A 14,516-nucleotide genomic window follows, 5' to 3' on the forward strand; every position below is an offset into this window, starting at 1 on the left:
ATTAATATAGTAGTGGTTTTAAGATAGTTTAGCCTTTTTTTACTTCTATTGTGGATGTGAAAAAGAGAATACTTATATTTTTTAATTATTTAACATTTGAATTATTTAATATATTATATACTCAACTTGTTAATCGAGTAGACAATTTTTTTTTTTTTGGTCAATCAACCAAAAGAGCAATTATATTGCAAAATAGGTCCAATTACAACTCCCAACTGGGAAAAGCAGCTAACTAATTACAACTCTGCAGACAGCAGACAGCAGAACAACTAAGTAACAAGCTACTACACAGAAGCCAGAACTAACTCATTTTGCTCCTCACATCATTTGAAATTCTAGCACAGATCTGATCTCTGTTTTGCACTTTCTGATTAAAAACTGCATCATTCCTTGCTCTCCATAAGTGATAGACTGTGGCATTGAACCATAATCTTCTGGCTTTTGCTTTTAAAGATTTTCCTTTAGCTCTTCTAGTCAGAAAGCTAACTTCTCTTCTCCAACTAAACTTCTGCCTGCTTTCATTAGAATTTTTAAGAGTTTTTTCCCAAACATCAGATGAGAAAATGCAATCAAAGAACAAATGCTCTATGCTTTCAATTTGAGAGTTACACAGAGGGCACATATTGTTTGTAGTAACTCCCCATCTTAGGAGCTTGTCTTTTGTATTAAGACTACCCATGATGGCCAACCAAGTAATAAAAGAGTGTCTGGGAATCATACCAGCAAACCAGACAATTCTGTGCCAAGAAACTTTCCTTTGCTCAGGGATTAGACTTCTCCAAGCACTGTTTACACTGAAAACTCCATTAGGTTTACCTTTCCATTTGATGCTGTCTAAGACATCTGGGATCACACTGCTGTTCTCTTCTATGAATTTCCAGGCATTTAGGGTAGTATCATCCATTGGGTCAGGAAAAACCCATTTGTTACCTCTCCATAAGTCAGAAACTTTGGCCATCTTAGGAATGTCTGCATCCTTCAAGTTAAGGTCTGGAAACCAATCTTTAACTGATCTCCCCTTCAACCAAGGGTCATGCCAGAAGGTAAAAGATTTCCCATCTCCCAAATCATACTGGAATAAATGTTTAACAGAGTCTCTGATTTTCAGAATCTGCCTCCAAATCCAAGAGCTTTCATAAGGTTTGTCAATACCCCAGAAACTAAGTCTCTTTAATTTGTTAGCAGATACCCAGGAGGCCCATAAGGTAGCCTTTTGAGAGACAATGCCCCAAATGTGCTTAACTAAGGCAGCTTTATTCCACAAGAGAACAGACTTAATGCCTAGTCCACCTGAGTCTTTTCTGTTGCACACTTTTTTCCAGTTAACCAGACCCTTTCTATTACTAGTGTTGTTACTACTCCATAAGAAGTCCCTGCAGGCTTTCTCAACTCCTTTTATCACTGCTTTAGGAAGCATGAAGACAAATTTTTAATATTAACTTTTTTTGTCAAAAATTAAAATTTTATGAAATGTTCGAAATATAAAAATGAACCACTCCAAATTAAACTTCCTTTAGATCTGAAAGGAAATGCGAATTGTATCATAAGAGAATTTATTTGAGGCTGTAAATTTTGAACCGTTTATTGTGTTGACTTTTTAAACATCGGTGTCAAGCCAAGTGTTATTTGTTAGTATAATGAAATTGAAGGCCTTCTGTATACTTTTGATTGTTGCGCAACGTCCAATGATAAAGGTTTCCTTGTGGAAAACAATTTTGGGAAAAATAAAGATAAAAGAGTCATTTGTTATGAATAGTGTGTGAAATATTATGGATGACAAATTCAAAGTTACCTATCTAATTAGGTGAAAATATTTCAACCCTCTATATTTGACATGCATGTAAATGCATTAATTACATGGTGGGTGAAATTGCCTATAAATAGGTTCCATTCTATGTAAAATTTACAAGTGAAAATATACTTACAAAAGTAGTAAAATCCTCTCAAATATTTGCTCTCTTATTGCATTATTAAGTGTTAACTAAATATTCATTAGTTTAGTCTACAAGCATTATCTATATTATTATTAAATTTATAACACGTTATCAGCACGATCGTTTTATTAGTTTACGATTCTCTAATCCAAGAAAATTCGGTAAAGTATTCCAAAGGTAAATCTCTAACTTTAATACTTGTCTAATTATTTAATTAATGGAAGGTTATACTTCCTACAAATTTTATTTACTTAATATTTAATTTATTATGTTTATATCTATGTTATTAATTTTTATATGGAAGGCTAACCCTCCTATAAATAATCATTTAATAATTTAATTTTAATCGTTGATGCTTGAGTGGTAATCCCCTTTCTATAAACGATTTTATTTAGTTGACACTATTAGTATAAATATAAATATTTTTATATCATAATTAATTTAATTCATTGTTGTCTTCATCTAAATAATTTTATTCAAAAAAAAAAAACCTAACGGCTACATAACGGTAACAAACGGCTATATAACGGTAATAAAACGGCTATATTTTTCTCTATATATACTCACTTTACTATTTATTTTCACTACACAATTTTTCATCTCTTAATCTTCAAAAATTCAAAAATGAAGCTATTTTGGATTATTATTATTATGTTACTTAGTTTAATACTCATTGGTATATTTAATCTTCCGTGGGAAGAATTTTATTTATATTTAGGTATTTTTGTATTTATTGTTCTACCTTTATTAGGTGTTGCAATAATTGTCGATTATGCATATTTATAAGCCAAAAATATGATGGTTGTAGTTGTTTGTTTAATTTTGAAAATAAATGATTATTATTTCTATGCTTTTATCGCATAAATAAATATTAGTTCTAATTATATTTATTTTTCATGTGATAGTTTAATCATGTCAAATCTTACAAAGCTTGAATTTACGGCACTTGATGTATCTGGAAAAAAAATTATCTGTCATGGATACTAGATGCAAAAATACATCTGCAAGCCTCTGGTCATGAGGACACTATTAAAGAGGGAAATAATGCCTCTACTCAAGATCGTGCAAAAGCAATGATCTTCCTTCGCCATCATCTTGATGAAGGATTAAAAAATGAATATCTCAGTGAAGATAATCCACTTGTTCTCTGGAATAGTTTAAAAGAACGCTTCGACCATCAGAAGACTGTAATTCTTCCAAAAGCTCGTTATGACTGGATGCATTTAAGATTGCAGGATTTTAAAAGTGTTAGTGAATACAATTCTGCAATATTCCGAATTAGCTCAAAGCTAAAATTGTGTGGAGAAACAATTACTGATGAAGATTTATTAGAAAAAACATTATCCACTTTTCATGCATCTAATGTGGTACTCCAGCAGCAATATCGTGAGAAAGGCTTTAAGAAATATTCAGAGTTGATTTCTTGCCTTCTAGTGGCTGAGCAGAATAACGAGCTGTTAATGAAAAATCATGCGGCACGACCCACTGGTTCTGCTCCATTTCCTGAAGTAAATGCGAGCGCATATAGATCTCCTCGTGGTCGTGGTCGTGGCCGTGGTCGTGGTCGTGGTCATGGTTATGGTCGAGGTGGAAATAATTACAACCATATCGGTCATAATAACTCCTTTAAGCATAAAATTCACCACCAGAAGTGGGATAAAAAGGAGGAGAAACAAGAAAACAGGAACAGTGGACAATATAAACATCAAGTGAAAAATGTCGATAGTAAATGTTATCGATGTGGCATGACTGGGCATTGGTCGCGTACCTGTTGTACGCCCAAACATCTTGTTGAGCTTTACCAAACTTTCCTCAAGAAAAATGGAAAGAATATAGAAACAAATTTTGTTTCTGATGATGATTTTGACCACAGTCTTATGCATAATGACTCTGTAGACATGACACATTTAGATGTTTCTGATTTTCTTGAGAACAATAATAATGAAAACTAATCCAGCATGTATTGTGATGTTTTTATTTACTTATGTATTGTTATGTTATTCTATAATTTCTTATGGTGATTTTTTCTTTGTTTGAATTAAGAAGCATATGGATAATACTCAGCATATTGTTTCGTCCAAGTTCAGTCATGAAGACATATGCCTTGTGGATAGTGCGAAAACCCACACTATACTCAAACACCAAAAATATTTTTCAAATCTTAAAAGATGTCAGACAAATGTCAGTTCAATATCTGGTAAGGTAAAATTAATTGAAGGCTCCGGAAGAGCTATTATTCTATTACAAGGGGGAACTATACTTACCATTAATGAAGCATTATTTTCCCCCAAGTCTCAAAGAAACTTGTTAAGTTTTAAAGATATTCGTCTGAATAAATTTCATATTGAGACAGAAAATGATGATAATATGGAATATCTTCATATTACAACAAATGTTTCAGGTAAGAAATATGTAATTGAAAAATTACCCACATTTTCTTCTGGTTTATATTATACATATATAAATGTGGTCGAGTCACATATGGCTGAAAAGAAAAAGTATTGCGATGCTTCAATACTAAAATTATGGCATGAAAGATTGGGTCATCCAGGATCAATAATGATGTGGAGAATAATTGACAGTGCACAAGGACATCCACTGAAAGGTGAGAAAATTCCCCAAGTAAGTAATATGTCATGTACAGCTTGTTCTATTGGAAAATTAATTGTGAGACCTTCACCGGCTAAAATTGAAAATGAATCACCTTTATTTCTTAAAAGAATTCAAGGTGATATATGTGGGCCAATTCATCCACCATGTGGACCATTCAAATACTTTATGGTATTGATTGACGCATCCAGCAGATGGTCACATGTTTGTTTATTATCAACTCGCAATGTTGCATTTGCAAGATTTCTTGCTCAAATTATTAAATTGCGTGTTCAATTCCCTGATTACACAATTAAAAGGGTAAGACTTGATAATGCTGGTGAATTCACATCTCAAACATTCAATGATTATTGCATGTCTGTCGGAATCACAGTTGAGCATCATGTTGCACACGTACATACACAAAATGGTTTAGCTGAATCTCTAATTAAGCGCCTTCAGCTTATTGCTAGACCATTAATGATGAGAACTAAGCTACCTATCTCTATATGGGGACATGCTATATTACATGCTGCATCATTAATTCGTGTTAGACCTAGTGCATATCATAAATACTCCCCATTACAATTAGCATTTGGTCAAGAACCAAATATTGTCCATCTTAGAATTTTTGGTTGTGCTGTATACGTGCCAATTGCACCACCACAACGCACAAAAATGGGTCCTGAAAGAAGATTGGGAATATACGTTGGTTATGTGTCCGCATCCATAATTAGTTATCTTGAACCTTTAACAGGTGATGTTTTTACAGCACGTTTCGCCGATTGTCATTTTAGTGAAGAAGAGTTCCCACCATTAGGGGGAGAAAATAAACAATCAGATAAAAATATTGCATGGTGTGAACCTTCATTATTGCATCTTGATCCTTGCACAAAACAATGTGAAACAGAAGTTCAAAAGATTGTGCATTTGCAAGCTGTTGCAAATCAATTACCTGATGCGTTTACAGATACAAAAAGAGTGACTAAATCATATATACCAGCAGTTAATGCCCCTGCTAGAGTTGAGATTCCAAAAGAGAATTCTGAAAATAAAGTCGCTCATGAATCAAAGACACGCCAGAAGCGTGGAAGACCGATCGGTTCAAGAAATAAAAATCCTAGGAAAAGAAAAGGAGCAGAAAATCTCGATCATGCTAGCAAAGAGAAAGGTGTTCCTGAAGAAACACAAGATAAAGAAAATACTCCAGAAGAAGAAATAAATGAGGTTAACCAAGGCAATGCCCCAGAAGAGGATATGAATGTAATTAATCAAGGCAGTACCCTAGAAGAGGACACAAATGAGAATAACGAAGAAATCTCGATTAATTACAATAATACAAAGATTGTTTGGAATCGAGACACAATGAAAAATATTGACGAAATTTTCTCTTATGTTGTTGCATGTGATATCATAAATGGAAATGAGGATCCCGAACCGAGATCGGTTATTGAATGTCAAAATAGACATGATTGGGATAAATGGAAAGACGCTATGCAAGTTGAATTAGAATCTCTTAACAAGAGAAGTGTGTTTGGACCTGTTGTCCTCACACCTAAAGATGTGAACCCGGTAGGTTACAAATGGGTCTTTGTACGAAAACGAAATGAGAAAAATGAAATCACAAGATATAAAGCTAGACTTGTTGCTCGAGGCTTTTCTCAAAGACCTGGAATTGATTATGATGAAATATATTCTCCTGTCATGGATGCAATTACATTTCGATATTTAATCAGTCTTGCAGTTTCTAAGAAATTAGAAATGCGTCTCATGGATGTTGTAACAGCATACTTGTATGGATCGCTAGATAGCGATATTTATATTAAGGTCCCTGAAGGATTTAAAATGCCTGAAGCATTAAATAGAAAACCCAAAGAAATGTATTCAATCAAATTGCAAAGATTTTTGTATGGGTTAAAACAATCAGGGCGCATGTGGTATAATCGTTTAAGCGATTATTTGATAAATAAAGGCTATGTGAATAACCTTATTTGCCCATGTGTTTTTATCAAGAAATCAACATCCGGATTTGTGATTATAGCTGTCTATGTTGACGATTTAAATATTATTGGAACAGACAGTGAGATCAATGAAGCAAGTGTGTACTTAAAGGAAGAATTTGAAATGAAAGATCTTGGAAAAACCAAATATTGTCTTGGTTTACAAATTGAACATATGCACAACGGCGTATTAGTGCATCAGTCAAATTATATAGAAAAGATCTTAAAACGTTTTGGTATGGATAAAACAAATCCTTTAAGTACTCCTATGGTTAATCGATCACTGAATGTTGAAACTGATCCATTTCGTCCTTGTGGAGAAAATGAGGATATTCTTGGTCCTGAAGTACCATATCTCAGTGCAATCGGAGCACTTATGTATCTCGCTAATTGCACTCGTCCTGACATATCCTTTTCTGTCAATTTATTAGCAAGATTCAGTTCAGCTCCCACGAAGAGACATTGGAATGGAATCAAACATATATTATGTTATCTTCGTGGAAGCACTGATCTTGGTTTATTTTATTCTAACGATTCAAATCTAGAATTGATTGGTTATGCAGATGCAGGTTATTTGTCTGATCCTCATAAGGTTAAGTCTCAAACTGGATATGTATTTACAAGTGGAGGTACTGCAATTTCTTGGCGGTCACAGAAACAAACAATTGTAGCCACTTCCTCAAATCATGCTGAACTTATTGCATTACATGAAGCAAGTAGGGAATGTGTGTGGCTCAGATCAATAACACAACACATTCAAGAATCTTGTGGTCTTCCAGTCCATAAGAGTCCAACTGTTCTATATGAAGATAATGCTGCATGTATAGCACAAATCAAGGAAGGATACGTCAAGAGTGACAGAACCAAACATATACCTCCAAGATTCTTTTCATACACTCAAGAACTTATAAAGAATCAAGAAATTGACATCCAGTATGTTCAATCAAATAATAATTCATCTGATCTCTTCACGAAGGCACTTCCTACAGCAATATTTAGAAAACATGTTCATAATATTGGAATGCGCCATCTGCGAAATACATGAAGGATTATCTCTGTTGCAATGAGGGGGAGAAATTACGCACTGCACTCTTTTTCCCTAACTAAAGTTTTTATCCCATTGGGTTTTTCTTTAGTGAGGTTTTTAATGAGACAGTACGACATAGCGTAATTTAGAATAAACATTTTGTCATCCAAGGGGGAGTGTTATGAATAGTGTGTGAAATATTATGGATGACAAATTCAAAGTTACCTATCTAATTAGGTGAAAATATTTCAACCCTCTATATTTGACATGCATGTAAATGCATTAATTACATGGTGGGTGAAATTGCCTATAAATAGGTTCCATTCTATGTAAAATTTACAAGTGAAAATATACTTACAAAAGTAGTAAAATCCTCTCAAATATTTGCTCTCTTATTGCATTATTAAGTGTTAACTAAATATTCATTAGTTTAGTCTACAAGCATTATCTATATTATTATTAAATTTATAACATCATTTATATTTTTATGGTTTGACTTTAAAATTAAATAAACCCTCAACGTTCATAAAATTTCAAATATGCCCTTAACATCTTACAAAATGAACAATCGCATTCACACCCCCATTTTTATCTTACAAATACAACGTTGAGGGTCTGGTTGTTAAAATTAAGGGATCTGATTGTTCATTTTTCAAGACATTAGGAACATATTTGAACCTTTCCGGACATTAAAAAATTACTTGACCCTGAAATCAAATTTTAAGGGCATAAATCACCCTTTCCCCAAAAATCAAACATTAGATATTAGAATTTGGATAATTGCCAAAACCCATCTTCATGACCCCTGTACTTTTATTTTTGGCTTAGATTCATCCATTGTCATGATTTTTAGGTTTTTTTATCACTAATATTTTAAAATTTAAATTTGGTTTGGAATTTTTTAATTTTCGGTTTAAAAATTTCTTTCCGTGTGTTTTCAAGTTAACATTATTAACAATCGTTAACGTGACATTTTAAAAACATTAGAAATAATAAAACACATTCGAGATCATCTGACACGTCATATAAAGATTCTAAAAATCTAAAATACCTACTATAAGAATTCACTATATTGTAACTAAAAATTTAATGATAAAATAAACTTTGTCACCATTAGTGAGTTTATTGTGACAAAAATTATTTTGTAGCAATTAAGATAAAAATAAAATTTATTTTAATAAATTAATATTTTGACAAATACTTTTGTTACTTTAAAAAAATATTTATTTTGTAACGTAATACTATTTCATGAAAGTTATTTTATCACCATATATTATAAAAGCAGTAGCGATGATAAAATAAATTTTATCATATATATGGATTTATAGTGACAAATATTTTTTTATAGCAATTAAGATAAAATAAATAATATTGTGATAAATTTATATTTTGTTACTATAATTTTATAGTGGCGAAGTTTGATTATTGATGTGTGCCCACATAGGGTCAACTTCTCTAACTTTCGGTATATCAACTCGGCATCTCTAAGTACTTTGCTCATATGGTATATCAGGTATTTCTCTCCCTCTTTTTCCCTTACCAGCACAGCCACTACCGTCTCGTTAGAGAAAGATATATAGAGGTATAGCACATCGCCTATCTCTGGCCTTGTCAATAATGGAGGCGACGCTAGAAATTTCTTTAGTTCTTCGAATGCCATTTGGCATTCTGGAGTCCATGTGAAGTTTTTGACTTGTTTAAGCGATTTGAAGAACGAGAGGCATCTCTTAGCTGAGAGTAGGGTACGAATCGCCTAAGGGTAGTGATTCGCCCGTTTAGTTTTTGGACTTCGTGAATGCTTTTTAGTGGAACCATATGTTTAGCACCGCCTATATTTTGTCAGGGTTGGCCTCAATTCCACTCTAAGATACCATATGTACCCCATGAATTTGCCCGGTGGAACCCCAAACACACACTTTTCTGGGTTCAGCATCAGTTGATACTCTTGTAGAGTCTGCAGTACTTTCTTGATGTAGTTGGGTGACTTGTTTCGTTGACCCTTTTCACTATCATGTTGTCAACATATACCTCCATGTTCCTTCCGATTTGGTCTTGGAAAATAAAGTTGAGTAGTATTTGATATGTTGTTCCGACATTCTTCAATTTGAATGGCATCGTTAGATAGCATAACAACCCTTGGTTTATCACAAATAGGGCAGAGCATCGGTCGGTTCGGTTCGGTTCGGTTCTAAAAATGTCAAAACCGAAGGTATCGAAGTTTTAAATATTTGAAACCAAACCGTTCTAAATATTACAATAAACCGAAATTTTAAATCACCGAAATTTTTCCTCGGTTCGGTTCGGTGTCGGTTTTTTAAATCGGTCTGGGCCTCTACCGAAGCCCAACAAATTGAAGTCCAATTATATTAAAAAGCCTTTTTTGATTATAAAAACAAATTGCTATAAAACATTCACAAATGCAAACATAACTAGTTAAACCTGTTTATAAGTTACAAAATTGACAGTTGCTATAAAATTACAGAGGAAGCAAATCTATACAAGTTATACTATATAACTTATATGCAAAAAATAATTACCTATACTATTACATACATTTGTGTCCTGAACTTATATGCAAAAAAAATAATGAACTGAAAATTAAAGAATAAGTTTCATTGATCAATGTTTCAAGCCTTTAAGGCATCCAGGCATCAAAAATTGCCTATGATCACAGATTCACAGGAGCAGCAGCAACAACACAGAATAATAGTTCAAGACTAAAGTCCTGAAAGTTAAACAATTCTTCATTCAGGTTTAGATCAGACTATTTAGTATTTACAAATTACTACTAAAAAAAATAAAACATTTTAAAAAAGGGGGCTCAGATATAAAAGATTCTAATCATTATTAGGCGATCCAATTCGCACGGTTGCACTAAGTAGCATCATCATGCAAATCAGAAGGCCTAATGTGAGATAGATAAGGTGGAAGCATCATCATAGCCAAAAATTAAAAGTTTAAACTGAAGTTGAAAACAAACAAAATCCAGAAACCAAATCAGAAGTTGAAGTTCAGAACTCAGAGTCAAAATAGAAAGAGTTTAATGAAGTATTAAACTGATGAAGAAAAGTTAAAAAATTGTAAAACAGCAGCAATTATAAGTTTTAAAGAGGTATTTAAAACATTAAAAGTTTGGTAAAATATAGAGTAAATAGCAAATTTGAGAATAAGGATTCAGGCTTCCACCTTTTCAATTGCCAAGCAAGCCCAGTCTCAAAAATAGAACTTCAGAAGGGACAAGATGATACTTCAGAAGGGACAAGATGATACTTCAGAAGGGACAAAAACAGATCAGGCACATAGCTTCACATTTGCTTCCACCAACAAAAAACAAAATACCACTTGGAAAGAGTCAACAGACTCCCTCACATTGGCAAGTCTGCACCAAATGAGAACAGATACAGATTAGTATCCAAACAGATAAACAAAAAAATTCAATAAAATTAGTAAAAGGAGAGTGAGAATGCATAACCTTGCTCAAAAGGTTCAAGCTCATCCAGATTTTCCTCAACCACAAGAGGGATAGTTTCTGCTCTGAGCCAATACTGAGTGCACACTAAAGTTTCCACAATTCTTGGAGTTAAAGAACTCCGAAAACAATCCAACACTCTGCCAGAGGTACTGAAGGCAGATTCAGAAGCAACAGTAGAAATTGGGACAACAAGGATATCTCGAGCCATCCTCGAAAGGATTGGAAATCTTGCAGCATTCTGCTTCCACCAGTTCAATACATCAAAGGCATCATCATTCTCAACAGATGCCTCTGTCAAATATATTTCAAGCTCAGATTTCCTTGGCCCAGTTTCTGCAAGCTCCTTATTTAGTTCAGCAAATTTAGCCTTCATCAAAGAGGTATGCCTCTTTGCAGGATGAGGCACTGGCAGGATTGGCACTTGACTAGAAACAGGCCCCTCTTCAGGCTGAGTTGAACTAAAATGAAAGCTTCCAGCTCCAGACAAACCATTCAAGTAGGCATTTTGATACTCATCAAACAAGACATTTAACTCATATTTCGCAGTCTCAAACAAAATAGAACCATTCTTTTTCCCAAACATACTAGACACAGAAAACAGCAGATCATTCAATTTAGAGGTAGGATCAAAAATATATGAGAAAAAGATCAATTTGTTCATCTTATGAGGATCACCCCAATACTTGTTGAATTTCTCTCTCATTCTCATGCCCATCTGCTTAATTTCTACATCATCACTAGCAGTCATCTCATCTAACATGATAGACAAATCACATACCTCCAAATAATGCAAGTTTGATGTCACATACAAAGATCCAGATATTCGTAATGTAGTGACATAAAAATAAGATAGGCAAGTAGAAAACTTCTTAACAGTTTGCCAATCATGAATATTAGGTATGTTTTCTGCCATATCATTCCTAAAAGCTTCATTCACTTCCTCAAAAGAGTCAAACACAGACTTAAAAATACATGCAGTATCAAGCATAAGATAAGTGGAATTCCATCTAGTAGGCACATCAAGGCAAAGAGATTTCTTAGTACCCAGTTTAGCTTCATTAGCAAGATCTTTAAATTGTTTAAGCCTGGATGGACTATTCCTGATATATCTAATGCAATCTCTTACTTTTTTGACAGAAGAATTCATATCTTTCAATCCATCAGACACTACAAGATTGATAACATGTGCAATACACCTCATATGCATATATTGGCATTTGGAAACATTAGTGCCCCACAACAGCATTTTCTTTTTAAAAGCAGCAATAGCAGTATTGTTATTTCCAGCATTATCCATTGTAATAGTAAAAACATTTTTCAAACCCCAAGCAAGCAAACAGTTTTCTAAGGTCTTACTAATGTAATCACCTTTGTGGCCACAGACATGAACAAGGGACAAGATTCTCTTATGGAGCTTCCACTGATTATCAATCCAATGACATGTTACACACATGTAATTGACCCTTTGTATACTAGTCCAGGTATCAGTAGTAATACAAACCCTTTGGCTTTCATTTTTCAAAAAAGTTTTCAGTTTTAACCTTTCATTCAGGTACAATTGATAACAGTCTCTGTTCATAGTCCATCTAGAAGGGATAACAAACCTAGGGCATGCAATGTTCATCAGTCTCCTAAAGCCAGGACCCTCCACAAATCTAAAAGGAAGCTCATCTATAATATTCATGTATGCAACAGCATCCCTAATAGCCTGTTGTGAAAATTTCCATGTACCTAACTTGCCATTCCCCTCATCCCCATCACACTTAATAACAGGCTGCAGAGTAAGCAAAGCCTGCCTAGTATGCTTAGCGTGTGGATTTTTAAGGCATGCAAGATTATGTGATCTAAGAGTTGATGTGCCATTTAGTTTAGTGTCAGAATTATACACTTTAGCACAATATAAACACTTAGCCATAAGCAATTTCCCAGATGGTTCATCTATAATACGCTCAAAATGATCCCATACCTTTGATCTCACCACAATCTGCTTTCTTTTCTTTGTAGCTGGGTCATTTCCAGCCACATTTGCATCCACTCCTTGCTTCTCCTGAGTGGGCTTAGATGAGCCTTCACCCACAGCAGCATGTTCCTGCTCAGGGCATGGCGGCGACGAATGAAGCAGTCCATCACCAGCAGCACCCAGAGCAACAACATGCTCAACCTCAGAGTCAGACATCTGCAAAAGGAGAAGCACAACAAATCAAACACAACAATCAAATACAAAAAACAGACAAAGAAAACAAAGCAAAAAAGATAAAAAAAACTTACTAAAGCAAGTGGATGCAAACAACTCAAGCAGATTTGAGATCGGGACAGGAACAGAATGAATCAAGTGACGGCTCCCACCGATGATTCACAGAGTATATGAATCTTCTTCCAGTGCAGAATCCATAGCACAAACATAATAAGTTAGTTAATACATGAACTGAGCAAAAAAATACAAAACAAGAACATATAAAAAAGGTGTTTGTTGTTCATAATACCTCAGTAATCTCAGGGGATTCAGGGTCAGGGACTCAGCGAGCTTCCACCATGGCTCCATTTTTCAAAAACGAACCATGAAAAGGGAAAAAAAATAGTATCAAACAACCATATACTTTTCTCAAACACAGAAAACATAGATCACAGAAAACAAAAAAATAGATCTAATGAACTTTCTTACCGTGGTTAATCAAGGGCTTCCACCAAGCCTCCATGTTCATGGAAGAACACATGCACAAAAGAAACACCAAGTATCAAACATCAAAATGGTAAAAGAATAACCATAGAAGGTCAGAAACTATAGGAATAGAAGAAACTCACCATTTACAGAACAAGGAAGCAGGTTCATCGATCACGAGTCAATTAAACCACCAAATGATGAAGGGAAATTGTATATGACTAAGTATTATATGAGAGATTTACAGTAGAGAGTAGAGAATAGTTAGGGTTTGAAACGATTAGAGAGTTGAAAGAATGAGAGGTTTTAGAGAGAGGAGCGCATGAGAGAGAGAGTAAAGGGGGCGAATGATTTTAGGGTTCAGAAATAAAATGGGTTTTATACCAAAGGCTTGAAATGAAACGGTGCGTTTCATATTAGGGTTAGGTGTTATCTGTGAAACGGCGTCGTATGAACGCCTGAACCCTGTTTATCAAAACGACGTCGTATACATGGTTCGGTCTCCTCGGTTTTTCGGTTTTTTCGGTTTCTGGTTACCTCAAACCAAACCAAACACCAAAGTCCAAAGATTTGCATATTTGACACCGAACCAGACCAAACTCACCGAATAACCGACCCAAAGAGTGAATTTCGGTCCGGTTCGGTCCGGTTCTTTGGACTGGTTCGGTTTCTGCTCTGCCCTAATCACAAAAGCTATTTTTCTTGGTCATTCTTTCCCATGAGGATCTGGTGATATCCTTCTTTTGCGTTTAGGAAGTCGTATAGTGCATTCCCTGCCGTGGAATCTACCAGGTGGTCGATGCTTGGTAGAGGATAGTTGTCTTTAGAACAAGCC

At 34.4% G+C, this 14,516-nt stretch overlaps 1 protein-coding gene across 1 annotated transcript; it reads right to left on the reverse strand.

Moving 5' to 3' along the window:
- Positions 1 to 10,218: 10,218 nt before the first annotated feature.
- LOC126687775 (zinc finger BED domain-containing protein RICESLEEPER 2-like) lies at positions 10,219 to 13,718 on the reverse strand. Its single transcript, XM_050382331.1, has 6 exons — positions 13,685 to 13,718; positions 13,380 to 13,447; positions 11,023 to 13,198; positions 10,920 to 10,929; positions 10,799 to 10,853; positions 10,219 to 10,275 (listed from the first exon to the last, which is right to left on the reverse strand). Exons 1-6 carry the CDS (start codon positions 13,716 to 13,718, stop codon positions 10,219 to 10,221), a joined length of 2,400 nt encoding a protein of 799 aa, XP_050238288.1.
- Between the last annotated feature and the right edge of the window lie 798 nt (positions 13,719 to 14,516).

The sequence above is a fragment of the Mercurialis annua genome, linkage group LG6 (genome assembly GCF_937616625.2).
Source record: "Mercurialis annua linkage group LG6, ddMerAnnu1.2, whole genome shotgun sequence".
NCBI lineage: Eukaryota > Viridiplantae > Streptophyta > Magnoliopsida > Malpighiales > Euphorbiaceae > Mercurialis > Mercurialis annua.